This window comes from Amblyomma maculatum, chromosome 4, assembly GCF_055883805.1.
Source record: "Amblyomma maculatum isolate TAMU_Amacu chromosome 4, ASM5588380v1, whole genome shotgun sequence".
NCBI classification, from domain to species: domain Eukaryota; kingdom Metazoa; phylum Arthropoda; class Arachnida; order Ixodida; family Ixodidae; genus Amblyomma; species Amblyomma maculatum.
Window position 1 is genome coordinate 196,892,157 of NC_139347.1, and position 18,352 is coordinate 196,910,508.

At 47.9% G+C, this 18,352-nt stretch overlaps 2 protein-coding genes across 3 annotated transcripts in view; one reads left to right on the top strand and one right to left on the bottom strand.

Moving 5' to 3' along the window:
• The first annotated feature begins 738 nt into the window (after window positions 1-738).
• Window positions 739-9,698, top strand: Pino (protein pinocchio). Of its 2 annotated transcripts, none has more exons than XM_084602908.1 (4): window positions 739-1,024; window positions 5,904-6,090; window positions 6,434-6,563; window positions 7,092-9,698. In XM_084602908.1, exons 1-4 carry the CDS (start codon window positions 952-954, stop codon window positions 7,176-7,178), a joined length of 477 nt encoding a protein of 158 aa, XP_084459034.1. In that variant the 5' UTR covers window positions 739-951; the 3' UTR covers window positions 7,179-9,698. The 2 variants fall into 2 exon arrangements, with proteins under 2 accessions (XP_084459034.1, XP_084459035.1); XM_084602909.1 differs by lacking the exon at window positions 739-1,024 and adding an exon at window positions 2,174-2,641.
• LOC146193957 (testis-expressed protein 10) overlaps window positions 9,628-18,352 on the bottom strand; it is a 160,578-nt gene continuing 151,853 nt past the window's right edge. Inside the window, exon 16 of the mRNA XM_084602907.1 lies at window positions 9,628-9,895. Coding sequence (XP_084459033.1) covers window positions 9,749-9,895 — 147 coding nt within the window. The 3' untranslated portion in view covers window positions 9,628-9,748. The remainder of the gene's footprint in view (window positions 9,896-18,352) is intronic.

The window sequence follows — 18,352 nt, forward strand, 5'->3', positions numbered from 1 at the left end:
GTAATGCACGCTAAAACATTTCCCCCTCCCAAGATTCCCCCCCGTAACTGAACAAATACACGAAAAAGTACTAACAACCGATCTTAAATCATTCGAGAAGACACTCGAAAGAACGGAAAGCCTGGGAACTTTGCCGGTCTCCACGAACGAACAGCGCGCTATAGTAGGAAATGATAAAAAATGCGGGAGTAAGACAGCATCGATGCCGCTGAGGTCGTTCCGTACATATTTCGTTCCCCGTTTCTTGCGCTGTTGAGTATCGATCAGCGACCGCCGCAACCAAAGCAAAATAGGTGACAGTCAGAGCGAATGAACTTGGCAGCGCGCATAAAAAAAAAAAAAAAAAAGAAAAAAGAAAATTGCAGCTGCGTAAGCATACGACGCCGCATCAAACCAGAATGTTCCGGGCGAACCCGAAAAATCTGAGCTGGCAGTCGCCCCTTTCGTTTTTCTTGCACGCTTCTCGGGACTCCAGGAAGGCTCAAGTTCTCGGGAAGCGCTCATCCAGCCACTGGCGTCGTCGACGTAGCGCAAGCGCCGCGAGCGTTTGAAGAGCACGAGCAGTAGACGACGCGACGTCGGCGCGAGAGAGGATGCCGTCCTGTTTCACCAGGGGAAAACCAGGCGCGATCGGTCAGGTGCGGGTCTCGGCGCACGCGCGGTTGCGCCACGCGCGACTGCGCACGCGCCGCCCCAAGCCACCGCATCGCGGCGCTAGCAGCGCGCTCGAAATGAATCGTCTGCTCCGAGGCGTTCCTCCTCAGTCGTCGCCAAGTTCTCCGCGTTGCTTTCACGGTCGATTGCGGAAACCGAAAGCAGTTCATTCGCGACACTTCGACCTGTTCGGATTATTCTGAATCAACCCTGTTGCCGGAAAGCTGCGCTGTGACCCAGCCACCTGTCTCTTCTGTTCGTCTGCTCCCTGCGACTGTGTCAAACACGTGGAATACAATGGCTACTGGAGTTCTAGTGAGCTACCCGTCCCCAGCGCTGCATGAATCGCGCACAGCGGTCTTCAAAAAAGGTGAGGCTCACATAATCAATTTCCCGCCTATGTCGATTGTAAATGTGGGGGTGCGCAGAATTCTAACAGGCCTTACTATGCGATAATTATCTGCTGAATGCAATAAGGAAAGAATGAGGCGTTTGAATGGAATGACAGTCGAGTTACCCTGCGAGTTGACTTCGGATGCGGAACTCCCTAGTATACACCTTGCTGCGGGCGCAACATCGTGCTTTACTTCGCGTGACACTCAAGTAGGAGCGGATACAGAGATCTTTTTCCCCGCAGCTTACCGCGCTGTCTTTTTCATGCGTATAATTCTGCACCCTTGTACCGCGAAGTTTGAAAAACACCATGCGTAAGGCGTGGAAAATAAAGTACGGGGTGCTGCAAGACCTGGTACACTTTTGATTTCCGCGGCGTGGAGACTATCATCGCGTGCTTCGTCCGCGAATTCAGGTAGCGGCGCGCGTGGCTTCGGGTGCATTTGGCAAGATCCGGCGGCGGCATTCAACGTCACCGCGCACGCAGCATACGTGGCCTGCTGCTAAGCCATGTAAGCTACGCGTGCCGCTAGACTGCAGGAGCAACATAATAAACTATGGGAACAGCCGACTAGTGATGAGCTGATGCGCGCGGAGGATCTTGCAGAATGAGATAAAAAAGAATGCGGACATTTTGGTCAGCAGTTTCCACTACGCATATGCTAATCAACGCACCCGTTCGTTGATTTCGTTTTGAGAGGAACGCGACGGCGGCCTTGAAAATACACACGACGGTTAGGGTGGGCGCGCAATTCGAGCCGTTGTCTGCAGCGGGTTCGTTGTACCCGATGGCGCGCGTCTCCAAGAGGTGCGATCTGCCAGTCGGGGTAATATTGACAAAGCCCCGAGGTCAGTGGGTGGCCCACCGACGGGGGCACGCACCACTGAGATAGAGATGAGCTTCAAGTTCTCATGTTTCCTGGTGCTGCCCAAGATGAAATGAACTGGCGGGAATTTCGTTTTCCCCAATGTTCGCCGTAAAGACAGATGTAGGCAAACCACATTTTTTTCTCTCATTCCTTCAAGTCCAAAGATATTTTTTTTTCTTCCATCTCTCTCAATTAAAACAGGATATAGAAAAAACGATAAAAGATGCCTGCAATTAGTGCTGGGAATCAATCTCGTGTGAGCCCAGAAACTAAATGTGTGGCGCGCGAAAGCTGTTTGTAGACTGTTATGGTTCAAGCGATAATTGTTTTATCTAAACACACAGCAAACCGAACCGCGGTATCAGCAGCGCGCCCAAAAAGCCGATATTGTCTGCACACGACCCGCCACCAAATGTTCAGTCTAAAGCGCTTCCCCTGAGTCACTGATTTAGTCAGCACCACGGCATACCACCAGACCACAACGGCTTGGGCACGGAACCAACTTTGCTCAGTAGGACGTGTGCATGCGACGTGTCCTGCGTTGACTCACATCAGTTTTCGCGCTTATTGCGAGAGGACGTCTCATTTCGACGAAAGACGAACCGCAGCCCGCCCCGAAAGCCGCCGTGTTCACGAAGAGACTGTAGGGTACGCGATGGTTGGAAGCTCGGCCGAATCCAGGTCGTCGTCTCTATGCGACGTACGCCAGCGCCTAGTGCACCACGGTACGCTTTTTTTTTTTGTGTGTGTGTGTCGTTTCACACCGTATCGTCGCCCTCCTTTTCTACTTCACTCCCCCGATCCCGCTGCTGTTTTAAACAGTGGCTCAGCCAAAACCGCTAGAAAAGCGTTGGTAACATTGTCAACGAGCTGCCTGTAACCGTTGCATGCGTACTAACGCCAATCGGTTTCAGTACTTGATCGAGCTAAAGCGCGTCACTCGCGTAGTCTATTTTCCTTTTTGTTCTAGAAACTTTGTGTTCCTTGAAGTATACTTGAAGCGACGGCGGGAAAACCGAGGGGGGGTGGGGGGGGGGGGTCAAATTAGATGCTTGCTCTTTTCCATGCCCGTCTCTTAAAAAAAAGAAAAGAGGTAGGAAAGCGCTGTAAGAGGTAAAACGTGCGGGAGTATTGCGCAATCCCTCGGCCGACCTAGATCTTTCGGATGGTCGCCCACTATCTAGCTTTCCGCGAGGCGGGATCAGACGCACGGCAGAGATCGCGGAGGAGGCTACACATATATTAATCAGTGCATACAGCAAACCCCGCCGAGACGGCGACGTTAAACCGGCGCCGCCAGCGATCATTGGCGTTAGAGAAACGGCAGCTGTGTGGCGGCCGTTCATGTGCGCAGCCGCCCGTCGCTCAGGCGCCAGCTTTGTTTTGTTTGGGCGCGTGTACATGAACCGAGGTTCGCTTCGATCGTGGCATTCGCGATCTGGAAGTAGAAGATGCATTTTAGAACAATCTCTGCAGGAATTTGTGCTTTCACGCAACGTCCGTAAATTATATTATAGTACGGCTGAGAGCACAGAATGAAGGACATTCTGCTATGGAAGAGCGGCGCCCGGATATTACGCTCTTCAAAATCACATCTGCTGTTTTCCCCGGAACCAGCGCCATCAGTGAAGATCTACATAGATTCGGACCCCCATCTACTCATGAGCCCTAGTTAGAAGTAAACACTGCCCACGTTGTAGCAAAGGCCATATCACCTCGTCCCTTTGTTCTAACCACCAGTACAATTATTAAGCTGTGTTCGCGCGGACGACGAACCTTCTCCTGGTCGCAGGACAGGTTGTGCTACGTAGCCTGGCATAAAATTAGAAGGAAAGCACGAGGCCGGTGAGACCAGGACAACGCGCGGGCTGCCATGGATGTGCCAGCCCCAAAACGGGGTCGTCGCGCCCGCCTGTGAACACCATTCAAGTTCCACGCGGGAGAGCGAACCAACCCTCGCCTTCAATCTCTGAGATGAGGCGCAACAGTAGAAGCAGGGGGGAACACTCCTGGGACTACGCGTTGCCGAGTTGGACTTTTCTTTTTTTTGCAGCTTTTTAAACTTCAGCGCCTCTTCCACCTTCGTTCTCGTTTCACAGAAATGGTCGTGGACGACGAGGCGGTGCCCGATATGCCTGTACCGTGGGATGAATCGAGTGAAAAGAAAGGGACGCGAGACAATAGAGCGGGGGTTCTCTTGCGCCAGCGTCTTTATCAGCCTCGGACTGAGGCGTCCAGGAAGGAGCAAAAATAAGCAACCCGGGCGCGTGCCACGCCCCCGGGTTTAGTCAGTGTGTCTGGAACGCCCGCTGCCGTCAAAAGTTGGGGCGCCCCGTGTGCGAGCGCGCCAATTTGGTCGAGGGCGCGGCTCGAAACGGGCTGCTAGACTTGGCGCGAGAGCTGGCGCAGGCGTTGTGCCTCGGCGATGAAAATCCCCTCGGGAAGGTCAAGGGAATGAGCCGTATCTTTGTGCGCTGTTAAACGCCGAATGTGCGTGGTTGAATGTCATAGTCTTTGGAGGTCAGACTTCGCGTGCCATGTTAAACGCACGGTTAACGAGACGCCGAATGTGCGTGGTTGAATGTCATAGTCTTTGGAGGTCAAACTTCGCGCGCCATGTTAAACGCACGGTTAACGAGGCGGCGACCGCGCCAATGCGCCGTTCTGGGGACTTCGCAACTAAACGTCCGTGATTTGTTCGTATGGCAGGGCTAATTAGTGTGGAGTAAAAAAAAAAAATGTTCAGACGCGCCAGTGTCGCATAGAACTAAAAGAAATTCAGTTTGGCCGTTCAAATGAAAATTCCTTCTCAGTCAAATGACTGAACTAAATCACGTTCCTCGTTCAAACCTCGAAAACAACAGACATATGTTGGTACACAGATATGGGATGACAGGTCATGCTGGGATTCAGGGGTCAGTATAGATTGTGTTGGGGGGATCGGATAGCAGCTGCACTATAATAGAGCACTGCTACACCCCTATTGCAGAATGCTGGAGGCTTGACTTTATTCAAGCGATGTGTCACTGGCCTGCAAGGAATGCAAAATTTGAGACTGATAGCGTTCACAAATAAGCCAGACTAACTGACATCAAAAGAACAAAAGCAGCTTGAATGATAGACATGTAGAGAGGGGCAGGGCGACATGCCGTCTCAATGAACAACCAGAGTTCTGCAGGCAAGAGCTAAGTGGACAGTAAGCAAGGATGTTTCGCATAGTACACCTGCACATTGGAGGACTTATGGAGGTTTGATTGATGCAGGATCAGACAAGCAGGTGTTCCCAGAGCTTAGTTGCACTGTTGGCTTGCTGCAGACATACCGGTTCAAACTGGATTCCACCAGTGCACTTTTCCCGTCTCTGCCAGGCAGGCCTTGCTAACATTCCATTGAAAGCTTCTGTTCTAAGCAATGGCATGCCAGAAAGCGAAATGGAATGATAGACAGCCGATTGAAGTCTGGCGCTGCATCTCTCAAATTTGAAATTGCAGATTAAGTTGGGCATGCGGTAAAAAGGGTTCCAAATCCAGTATAAAATGCTGCCTGGAAAGTGCATAAGGAGTTTCTGAAATGGCCTGCCAGTAATAAGACAGCGGTAGCTTTGCAACACTTGCATATCATCATTCCAATGATTTTGCCTGCACATAAGAAAAAAAATGTTTTATATGACATCATACATATTTGGATATCACAGTTTTGTTTTATTGCAAAACTTGCTTAATTAAGCATTAGTCCCAGTGGCATATTTAATCTATATCTGCAGCAATTAATTATCCTTTCTTTCATTGCCAACACAAAATCTGTTATGAAAGCACTAACAACTTGCTAGACCGAACAGCAGGTAACCTATATTTGGCCCCTTGTGGTGTACCTTTTCTTGACTCCGTTGCCAATATCACGTACGAAAGTATCAATGCAAATATTCTGGAAAAACGGGACTCCTCATGCTCACGTTCCCGCATTCTGTTCTTGTTGGTCTCCTTGCAGACCTGTGCATCCGGCACTCCAAGTCGGATCCCGTGCTGGTGACACTGTCACACAACTCTCTGGCACGCTGCTCGGACCTCCAGGACAGTGTCTGGGACAGCATAGAAGACCTGGCTCAGATGCCCATGCAAGGGGCCGACGTGGTCACCCTGGAGGGCCTCAAGAGCCACTACAACTCCTGCTTCACGTGAGCACCTTGCATCATTTTCGTTCGGGTGGTGGGGCTATAGCAGCTGCAGTAGGCAGCTGAGGTTAGATTCAAGTTTTTATGGAGAGAAAAGCGCATAAAATCGGCTACAGGAAGATACCTTGGATGCTAAAGTCTGTGCAGTGCATAGAACCCTGCAAAAGCGTCCTACCATAAGTCATGGAATTTGTACATAACTTCCACCCATTCCATTTAATCAGCATTTCAATGTTACACAATGATTTGAAATGGGTTACAAAAAAGAAAAAGTCCATGCAGAACAAAAATAGGATTACCTTCTGTTTTTATGTCAAAAGCAGTGTGTGTGTTCTTTGTTGTGCAGATGTGGAGTGAGCTGGTATGAAGACCATGCATCCCTGGACTGTGCCGAGTGTGGTGGCTATGCCCTTCACCGTCCTTGCCTGCACTGCAATGGCAGCTGTGATGGAGTCTGGAGCAGAGATCTGGCTGCTGTGAGTACGCTCTCCTTAATGGTCCATCAGGAGCCGTTACCCCATTTGGCTTTCCAGTGCAGCATTACTGGGAATGATAGCAAAAGCAGCTAGCTTTGGTTATGTGTAACGTAAAGTGCAGCATTCTTAGCACTTCAGTCTGCAGTTGGGGAATACATACAACCCTCTGGTACCTTGCATAGCCAGCTCCACTTTATTTAGCATCTAAAGCACAATGAATGTTGATAAAATGAAAAAGCTGCTTTTCTTGGCTGTCTAAGCATAAATTCCGACTGTAAAACCATGGGCCCAATACTGGCACAGTGTCGGCGATGTCCAGCCTTACACGGGGCTCATGTATTATTTCGTGCTGCTTTGGATAACACACAAGAAGTGAAGGTTGTATTGCGCAATTTTCAATCAATGTCACTATAGAAAAAAGCAGCACTTTCATCAGCACATTGTAGTATTCAGATGAGAGTCTTCTGAGTCGACATGACTCTCTCTGCTTGCATGCCTTGCTAAGTGCGCATTCTTTCCCTCCAACAGTCCCACAAGCTCAGGCGTGCACAGTGGCTGGGCGAGTGCAAGAAGGCTACTCCTTGTGATGCCACTCCCAAGAGCAAGGATTCTTGAGGACCGTCCTTTTCTAGGACGGCTCTCGGGGCCAGCACTTCCGTCAACTGTAAATACGACAAGACACCCGTCGCTCCTGACACCACGATGACTTCCCCTGATCTGCTACGCATCTGAGCCTGGATTTTGCTGTTGCATAGAATATCAGGCCACATTTGTGTCCTATCGATGAGTGGTCTTTCTGCAGAGAGTCCTCAGCTGCCACAACCACCGCCAAACTTTGTGCGGTGTTCATGTCGCTGACAGCTGTCTGCATGGTCTTGTGCAGTCCCGTCACATTGAATGGCAGTGCCACCCCATCTTGGCTAGCAGAGTTAGTGATTGGACACACACCCATGTGGCATCCGGAACATTCCAGTCTGCGCAAAGTTTACACGGCTCTCTTGGTGCGGGGTGGATCCAGGGAAGACTTGCTGGGCGGGGCTTGAGGGGATGTTCTGTACATATGTGGTGCTCGTTTTCATGTTCTGCATTTCTTCGTCTATTTGCGCTGTCTGGTCTTCCTCTTACTGTCAATGGTTGAAGTGGCGTGTAGCATGTTTGCTAGTGTGGAGAAACAGTACCGCAGAGCAGTGAGCTACATCTGTTCTCGTGCAGAGTGTAACTTGTTGGAGAGACCAACCAGTCTGTTTTGCTTTGCACTGTTCCTAGCTGAAATTCTAGTTAAATCTCATCCATTTCTCTGACCCAAGACCAAGAGTTTTGAAAAGTGATCTGACCATGTCTGAATGGAGCTTTTGTTGCGTCCCGTTGCAGGGGTGAACTGCAGCACCATCTTTTATGCAAAGTACTCTTGCATGAGAACAGCCCCCTCCTTCTTTAAAACTTGGATGGACGCAGTGAAAGGCTAATATTTCGGTGATGAAAGAGGGTGCTTCAAGATGACAGCTGAACACCAAAGGCAGCATGTTTTCATGTTTTTTTTTCTCCCTCAAGAACTGTACAGCTGTTGTTGGTGCAAACATTATTTAAATGCCATTTTGCCCCTGTAATGCAATGGTAAATGTCTGCTTAGACAAATTGTGAAATGAGTCTTTTGTCCAGCATGTCTTTGTTTGCTGTCTATTGTGTTTTAGTGGCCGAGAGCTGCCATTTGCATCGAACAAACGACTCCATCTGTATATTGACGACCTGCCTAGAAGCGTGAAATTAGACGGAAGTTGCTGGCTTCCCAAAGGAGGATGGCCACAGGTAACCCACAAGGGCGTTTTCGAAGTCAAATGCTAAGAGCATTGCGTAGTATACCGGGTTTCAGAGGTATGCATATTGCGTCTCACAAAAAATTTCAGAAATTGGTACTGAAAGTTGTTCCAAGGTGACACTGTTCTCACGCTATTTAATTTCTGGACAGTAAGCGAGTTTCAAGGCTTGCTACTGTGGACTTTTCTGAAGTCATGATAGCCAGCAAAGACTCGGTCTGATTTCACGCCTCTACAGTCCGCATCGCCTCATTGTGCAGTTGGTCATCAGAAAGCAGTGCTGGAAGGTTTTATTTTTTAAGTTATTCACTCTCACACCAAAGTTTATTGTCACCTGTAGATTTTGTTTTCCTTTTAAGGAGAGAAACTCAAAAATTGCCTGCATTGTGTGCCAAAATTTCTGCTAAAGTTACACTTCTGCATGTACAGTTTGTTTTTGCCCACCCTGTCGCAACTGTGCTCCCATGTTTCTCGACACCGGTGGTCGAGTCCCCAGACAAAAAGAACAGCTTAGTTGTGTCAGATGTGCCTAGAGAAGAGCGCCCGCGCGATTGTGGAGCGTTCATGTGAGATGAGAGTGCCTTGGGGATGCGAAAAAGCAATCCACAGAGTGTATTTTTGTAAGTGAGTGGAAGACCGGTGGGCCGTATAGGCACATACACAAACACCCAGGCACATAACATGGCGTTCGACTTTCTGGCCGACAGAGAAGAATCACAATGCAGGTGCTTTACAAGTGGGCGTGCCACTACCAGAGAGCTGAAGCCAGGAATGACAAAGAAGTGTGGCAGAAACTAACCTGCTATATCACATGGAGAGCAGTGCTAGTTGGTAACAAATTTTGTGGAAACTGCATGAAACACAGCGAACGCTTGCCCAGTCTTCATTTGTGTCTGCAGTGTTTTGAAATGGTTCCACAAAGCTTGTTATATTGCAAGGCATCTGTTCTTTTTCACAAAATTGCCACATCTAGATAATGCATATTTAATGCTTGTAACCACCAGTCTCTAAGACACTTAAATAGCTCTCATTAACAGCTTACAATGAGCACATTTTGCTGAAGTTTTAGGAGAGAATGCCCATAGTTGGAAAGCGTGTTCTGTTTTTCCCCGCACTAGTCAATGGAAGTCTTCATGCCTCTCTGTGTGAAGTGGGCCACACCGCAAAACTCTCAATGCTGCAGCAGACACTCTGCCCTCCCTTGCAGAGACCTGTTCATTGTGCGCGTCTTATTTATTGAAAAGCGTCTCTCAGAGGAAAATGTGTATTATCTTTCATACAATGACTTATGGTTTGCAATAAAAGTTTCTCTTCACAGTCATCTTGGTGCACGAACCCCATCCTTTCTGGGCATGCCAATGCCGTGTGGCATTACTGCTGCACGGTGATGGCGACACTCGGCGTGACTGCCGGGTGAGGGAATGTCAAATGGCGCTGCTGCTGCTGGTGCAGGCCGTCGCAGAGTTCAGCCAGGGTGGCCATGAACCATGGGTGACGGCGCAGTTCCGAGCCCTGTTTCTATAGACGACAGTAAGGGGGAGCAAAGAAGCTTTAGATGATAGCTGGTGGCAATACAAGCAGCAAAAAACAGCACAGAATGCCTGTGTGGTGAGGCACACCAGATCAAATGATCGAAGGTGCGCCTGTGCATACAAAATTGGAAATTAATACAAACGCAATGTTACAACTGCTTCAAGAAATATGTACGGAACTGACAATGCAAAACATTTTTGAAATTTCAATCGACATTTGACTTGCAACAATTTGGTATGAAGTATTGGGCCAACATTCTAATGTTCAATTCCACAAAAAAATAAAATAGACATCAAATCGGCACTATTATTGCAACTAGAAGCAGAAAATGCGCTAGTAATTTCCTATGGGCAAGATTTGTTCTCGCAGAAAACACTGTCGCTTTTCATGTGTGGCTAAGTGCTGAAAGGAACACATTTAAAGCGAAATTAGTGGAACGCAGCAATGGCTTTCACCAACTCCTGCAAGTCGGATTCTGCACACAGGAAAGCAAATTTAGAGTGGGCGGATCCCCACTAAGTATAAAGAATTGAAGCATTTGCGTTACTTCCAATGACATCTTCTTCTGGCAACAACTAACAATCTATCCAAGGGCCCCTGCTAGAGTCGGAACATGGGGAATGCCGCATCTCTGTTCCACAAGATATCCCTAAATTTTTACTTCAGTTACGGAATACTGGCCTCACCAAAAATAAGTAATTTACAACAATGTTGCACATAGCTGGGGCCCAGACGAAGATGATGGCTCGGCTTGCGAACTGAGGACCTCCCTCTGCCCTTGTTATGTGTTTTTTCATACTGTGCAGCCATCTTCTTTCTCTTGTTCTACACCGGATCCCGGATGCTCTTGGCTCTGTTTCATGAACTGTCTTGCTACATTTTGCCTGTGGTGCCCTACGCCTTGCCCCGCTAATGTAGACTGCAGATGGCACTCCTATTATGGTAAGGAGATATCTGCACAGTTGACGGCCGCCTTGTAATTATGCTTCATTACATTGTGGCTGTGAGCATCACGTCAAATACTTTTTCTACACAATGCAAATGTTACCCAAACAATTACAAACCCTGCATTAGTCTGCAAAATAAAAGATTATTACTACAGATAATTAATGCTTGGTAGGCCTCACGGTGGAAGAAAGAGAGGTGCTGCAGTGAGTGCGCGGCTGCTTAGTGTGACCGGAAGAGAGGGCAGCCGCCAGGAGCAGCACATGCTCTGGGGGCCATCCTCTCCGCCGGTTCTGCTGGCGTGCCTATGGAGCCCCAGCGCACGAGCTGATAATTTCCCACTTAAATCAGCATTAAAAGGCACCAATCCTTAGATATTTCTTTTTCTATATTTATACCCCAACTTCTGAGCAGGTAGAAACTTTTGTAACGCTCACTAAACAAATAACTCCATTTCCGAGCAAACAGAGAAGTGACACGGCGAGCTCGCCACTCCGGAGTGCGCACCGGGCGCGCTTCTAGCGGATTGTTGCCTCGTCTGGCCAATTAAAGAGCAGCTTCATGGCCGATGCAATGCCTCTTGGGTACCTGTTCAACGCATGTGCAATGAAGTTCACGGCAACCAAATGTCAATAACACGGCTATGAAGGAAGCAGGATCAAAGCGCTGTCGGGGAGGTTTGAGCGCTCGCTTCACCCTCGCGGGAGCAACCGCTGATGCCATATGAGAAACTGCGCTGCGCCAGATGGTATCAGAATGAACGTGGTACTCCAGTGGCAAAGCGAAGTATCGAACACAAAGAAAAGCAAAGCTATCTGTAGCCGGATGCGCGAACCTATCTCAGATGACGGCATCCACACGGTTAGATTGGGTCCTTTGCCGTGCGTTCGATCTGCGGTTCACACTTCATGCCGGCACGCATAGCCTGGACATGCATGGCAGGAATAAAGGCAATGTGCGTCATCGAATAATAAAAATGATCGATTGCAGCCAAGGAACATTCTGTTTTAATGAGGCAGTTCTCCATGACTTTCACAATTTCTTCATACCACTAATAATATTTGGAATACGTTGCTTGCTCATTGAACTTTATCATACTTTTGTGCAATCCGAGACCAGTGGTTGAAAAGGTATATTTAGTAGGTACACCTCATGACCTGCACATATATAGATAGCCTCATGAAAAATGTGCTCATCATCTTCTCTACTATCGGAGGCAGAGTTCTCGGTAAGCAAGTTCTCCTTCTGATTGTCCCCTTTGCCATTGCAATGATTAGACACAGAGCACTTCTTGAAAACAGCAACTGAATACATCACAAGGCTGGCTATATCAAGCAACAGAAACCCATTTGGCAATATGCAGTGCACACAATCACTTAATACTTCCAGATGGCATCACGGCAGGCATCTCCCAGATATATTTCCGCACCCAGTCCATAAACTGTTTACAGTCGACGACAGATTTTTGGGACTCTCAAAGGACCACGAAAATGTCCAAAAAATCGAGCAGTCCGAAAAAACAAATGTGCACCAAAAAAGATCTATTTATTTCCTATTCTTCACTTTGAGGCTGGAAAAAGTCATGAATGCTTTTCTGCACCACGCTCCGCTTCCATACTAACAGGTCCGCCTGAATTACGCTTGCATCAGCTCAGCTTGCATCGGCTGCGCTGCTGCAGGTGAGTCATCATCGTCGTCGCTCTCAGACTCCACAAGCACTTGGTGAATAATTTCTGCATCTGTGAACCCTGCGCACAGTTCCAACTCGTGGTCCACGTTTGTGAACTCTCAAAATGAGACGGCCGATGGAATTTCGACACCAGCAATGCGAAGGTCGTGAATGAGCTGCTCACTGACTGAGAGCTGCTCGACGACGCTCTCCTCGTCCAAGGCAGCCGAATTTGTCGTTCAGCACAAATCCCACTTGGCGGAAGCAATTGCGCAGCGTTGTGGGTGCCATCGACTTTCACGCATCAGCGAGCATACTAAGTGCTCCAAGCAAATCGACAGAGCAGGTTTTCCCGTTTTCCCACTGTCGAGGCACATCACTGCTGCTACCAACCACTGGATCACAACACCGACTCCGTTGAGTGCCTTCTCTCTGCCGCGTTGCACAAAAAAAAAAAAAAAAAAAAATACTTATAAAATCCGGAAACAGCGTCTTGAAGAACTGAAGCCGATTCAATTAAATGCAAGCCACAGTAGCGACAGAATGTAGTTCTCGCATCAGCACAACCGCGGCTTGGCCTACTCGTTAAGCTCGGCAAACACGCAGAGGAACAGGCAGTCGAAGCGATCACGCTAAAAGAAAAAAAAAAAAAACACTCCGGTGGCGAGCAGCGACATCCCGGAAACGGAAGCTGCTTGGCAAATAATATAGCCTCGATCTGGCGTCAGTTTAGCTGAGGAGCGGCACGCAAGGCCAGCACCGGTTTCGAGGCTATCGAAGGAAAAAGTAAACAAACAAGATGGCGGTGACATCGCTCAAAATGTGTGGCAGTTGGCCCGGCTGATGCTTGGAATGTTCGAAAAATCGAATAGCCCTCCTTAGAGTGTCCGAAATTTTGAGTAGCGTAATACATTGACTTTATAAAGTATGTCCAGGGGTCGGGAAAATGTCCGAAAAATCGGTCGTCGATTGTACTTTGACAGACGTTTAATGGCAGCACCCTAGTGAAAATTCCAATACGGATCTCTATGAGTCCAATACAGAACATTTATTGGTTCATTGGGATTTCTATTTGGATTTATTTGACTTTGTATAGGGCTATTAGGAATATGAATTGGTCTAATAGACAATAGGTATTGGTCTGATACATGGATATATTTGTCATATTGGTTAACTACACCAATGGTTGCTGGTTGTATTTGTGCAACACAAATATACCAACTGTACATGGGTAACCAGTACAGCCCTGCATATTGATTTGGCATGTATAAATATGTCTTAATTGTATTTCTATACAAAATAGATCGTACATCGTGTTTTTGTTTTTTCCTGGCTGCTTTGTGCGCGAGGTTGCCACTTTTATCAGCATTTTAAAGGTCCAGCTTCGCTTACCGTGAGCTGATACATTTGCAGCACCAGTTGGCTGCCGCTATGAGGTATTGGCATCACGGTCCGCTTACCCAGATATATTTCCGCACCCGCTCCATAAACTGTTTACTTTGATAGATGTTTAATGGCAGCAGATGTCATCCCTCTGGGAATAAATAAGGTAGGTTTTCGTACCCTCCTGCTCCTTCCTTACCTCGAGATTCGGATATCCACGAAAAGAATCGAACACCAGGATTGACACAGGGTGAACAAGCATGCCTGGTTGATGCCACCACGCAATGTTTATCCCTTCAACCACTAGTGATGTCTCCACCCAGTGATAGTAAAATTTTTTGGGGACTGTCCCCTTCAGTACTGCCTTGTGCTGGAAAATGACATACGGTGGCAGCCTGCACCCATCTGCCAGCCATGCTAGCATCACCATCTGTCCGGTCTTTCATTACTAGCGGTGCTAATGTGCACTTCAGGGTCAGCTGTACGGCGTGCAGCCGTGGCAATTGGCGTTAGCAGGATACATGGCAGTCTGGTTGGCACTGCCAATATGCATCCCCAAAGACACAGGTTGATAAAAGTGCCGAAAATTAATTGGCTTTTCTTCAGACTCCTGTCAACTTCTACAATACTGAAGTCATTCGCAGCCGAGAAAAACCGTTCCTTCTCATAAATAATTGGGCCAAGCAAGAGATGCTTTAAAGCTCACCAGAGGTATCCCTACCTGCTGAACAATGTCTCGCAGATCAGCTCGACGCTGATCCCCATGAGGCAGTTGCTCTGCTGAATTATGTCCATCACCTTTTCTTGCCACTTTGATGTGACGGAGATAGTGAGGCCTATGAGTCTTTGCAGTCAGGCTCACATTTAAAAATCAACTCCCTCTGGTACCAAGACTCGTGTATGGTTGATTCGTTCACGTCCAGTCGTAGAGCTGCTTCAGAATTTCCAACCTTTTCAGCTATTAGTGACACTTTTCTCTTGAAATGACCGTCGTGCTCTACATGACCCATTGCCATTGTGCGAATTGGAGTAACAATGAAAGCAACCGCACTGACCTAATGCAAACAATAGGACAAGCACAGAATAACGGTGGTAACAAATTACAAAGTGCAACATTTTGATTTTCGATGGATTTGGATTTAGCTAATTATGATTCCCTGGTACTGTTGATGACATAACATCGCAAAATTGGAAACTGAAACTTAGTGGTGACGAATTCAAAATGGCTTCACCACGGCGCCATTTTTGGCCTGCGAGGGCAGCCTTTAAGAGACAAGTATCTTGGAAGATACTTGCGCTACATTTGAGTAAATATGGTATCAGGTCGCCAAAAAGCATATACTAGCAGTTAAAAGTTGACTAGTAATGGACGAAGCAAAACAACAGAGTGCATTTGGACAAGTTGGTGCGAATTCGAGAACATAGGAGAACAGGACATTAAGTAAACGGCATGAGAAAAGGCACACAATACTGACCACCAACTGACATATTCATTCCCATGTGGAAAAACTTAGAAAGAAGTGGGAAACATGAAATGGAAACATGCAAGTTCTTGGCACAGGAGACTAGCCAAGCCACAGCTCTTGCAGTCTTGTTGCAGAGCTGTGTGCTATCTGTATCCTGCATGTTGCGCGAATTCAACCTTCCTACATAAGCAATTCTATGTTCTATGCCCTATACACTTGCCATTCTTCCGTTCCCAATTTTTACTGCATCAGAAAACGATTTTTAAGTTGTTAGCACCAGCACTAGTTTGTTTGGAGTTCACGTCACTGAGCAGCACAATTCTGCTATCTTGTGCATGTCTTTTTGATCATATGTCTGTGCTGATAAATTCTTGGGCACAGGTCAGTTTGGGCCTGAAAGGTAGCCTTTTCCTCCTCTACCTCCATCATTTCACTGTCTTCTGCCAGGCTCCATGTTTTTCATTTTAGCTAAGCTTGGTCTTCCTTAATTTCAGCACACTGGCAATTGGCCCTGCAAACTCTCCAACACCCTTGAGAACATTTATAGTGAATGGTACCTTCGTGGCGTCACTCCCACGTTTCAAAGACGCTTTTGTGTGCTTGACATGTCACTTGCTACAAATAAAAAAGCTCCATGGTGAAGACAAGTGCATGCTTGTTTTCACAGCATAAACATTAAAAAAACTCTTATAGTTCTCTGCAGCCAGAATATTTTTCAAATGGCTCGTTGCAGCATCTGCTTTGCTCTCTGCTTTCGCATTCACATGGCTGGGAGACCGTGCTACAGTACAGTGAAACCTCGTTATAACGAACAGTTAAAACTTCGGAAAATAGTTCCCTGTATCCACAATTCGTAGCATAAAATTTTGTAGAAAATACATGCAAGAGCAGCAAAATTCAATCGGAGAAGGCACAGCAACTCGGAAGGTGCTTACTTGGGTAATGTCTATTTATTTACGCACAAAGAACTGCGTATTGCGGCCGGCTATTTTTGTGTTGACTGCATTTTGTATCACACCGTTCTACAGTTTGCAAACACTCAACAAAGGCAAACCCACTGCCCTCAAAAGCGCTACAGTGGCGGCGCAGTAAATCCAATGCAGCAAGTCTTTCTTGTGAAGTCGGAATGTTCTCATCGTCTGCAGGGTCAGCCTGAGCTTCGTCTGCGGGATGTTCAAAATCTTCTGCAGCGATTTCAGCGCCCGTCAGTACAGCCATGGTCGCTGCGATGTCATAGTCGCCTACAAAGTCTTCTACAGTCATTGTTGCGGGCATGTCACCAACAAAATGCGAAAAATCGTTCCAGGCCTCATTGAGCTCGCGGAGCTCTGCTTCTGCTTCGTCGGGATCGTCGCCATTGTCACTTGATGCACGGGCCTCTGCTGGAACAAAACCTCGTGCCGAAAGCAGTCGGCAATCGTTTCGCCTTTCAGGCCGTCCCATGCCGCTTTAATGCTCCCAGCAAGTCAATCTTCAAGTCCGGCTTCATACGAAGCTTCACGAGAAGAGTGTCAGTCTCCTCTTGTAAACTGCCTTGACGGCCCTGGTTTTATCTTGAGCTTGGTCTTTAACGTCAGTGCTGCTCTTTTTTTCACATTCACTGCTATCATAGCACTACGCACACCCGCGCACCACACTTGACACGACCACTGATGCAGCCTCCACCGAACACACGCTATGACAGCCACGCCGTGACGCCGCTGCTAACACTAAAACGCAGAAGACGCAAAAAGGCAAAAGCAACATTCGATCGTGCCGCTGCCGCCACTACTGAAGTGGTGCTGTCAGCGCTTGCAAGGTAGTCCTGAATGCTTGCTGTGCCACACAACACACTTGGTAGTGCAACGAACCCTACCTCCTGCTATTAAAATGAGGTAGTGCTTGGCATTGCGAAGTTCGTTATATCCGTTTTATGCAAACCATGTTCGCTATGGGAAGTTGAACATATATCCGTTTGACAAAAATATTTCAGAAGAGTTCGATATATTCAATATTTCGTTATATGCGTGTTCGTTATATCGAGGTTTAACTGTACAACCTCGATGTAATGAACTTCAATTTAACGAAATCCCCAATGTAACGAAGTACAGTACAACCTCGATAATTCGAACTCGGTTAATTCGAAATCCCGGATAATTAGAAGGTTTTCTGCGGTCCCGTATTTTCCAATGTAAATTTGGCCGGATAATTCGAACAGGCGGCCTGCGCCAGCCCGGTTAATTCGAAAATTTGGACTGTTATGCGCCAATGCCTGATCCATGTTTCGCCGCAAACCCGGCGAAACGACGGCCCTACGGAGCCGCGAGGCAAAGCCACATAGTAATGGTGATGATTTATAGGCGAAGCGCCCCAGCCGGAGCACTCTCTGCAAAAAAATCGGTCCACAGTGCGCCTCGCGCACCGCCGAAACACGCGCCTGCAGAGGAGAAGACGTGCTTCACTGCAACACGGCGGGCATACCGGTTTTTATCATGTGACCTCGCCCCCACTCCATCCCTTGGTGCGCTTCGCCCACTCTTCCCCCGTGCCTCCGATGCTGCAAGTACGCCACCACCACCGCTGCGCTGGTCTCGCCTGCGCCATTCCTTTGTGTTGTGCGCCGTGGTTAGGGGTCCGGCTACTGTGCCGTTTTTTTGGGCGGGACTGTGCAGAAGTACTAGCTTTGTGACCGTAGCAGTGCAGAAATGCCAAAGTACAAGGCTTTAACGCTGCAGCAGAAGTTCTGCTTGATCCAGAAAGCAGGCAAGAGCGCTTGTTCGAAGACCGAGTTGGCCAAAAGGCATGGCGTGCCCCTCTCGACGTTGTCCACAATATTGAGCAACAAGTCAAAAATACTAGAGGCTTACGGCAAGACCTATTCTTCGAAGCGGTCACGAGTGCGGGCTCCCACGTATCAAGATGTGGAAGCTGCTCTGCTTCGCTGGCTGCAGAAAGCAAACGCTGCTCACCTTCCCGTCAATGGAACGCTACTGCGGGAGA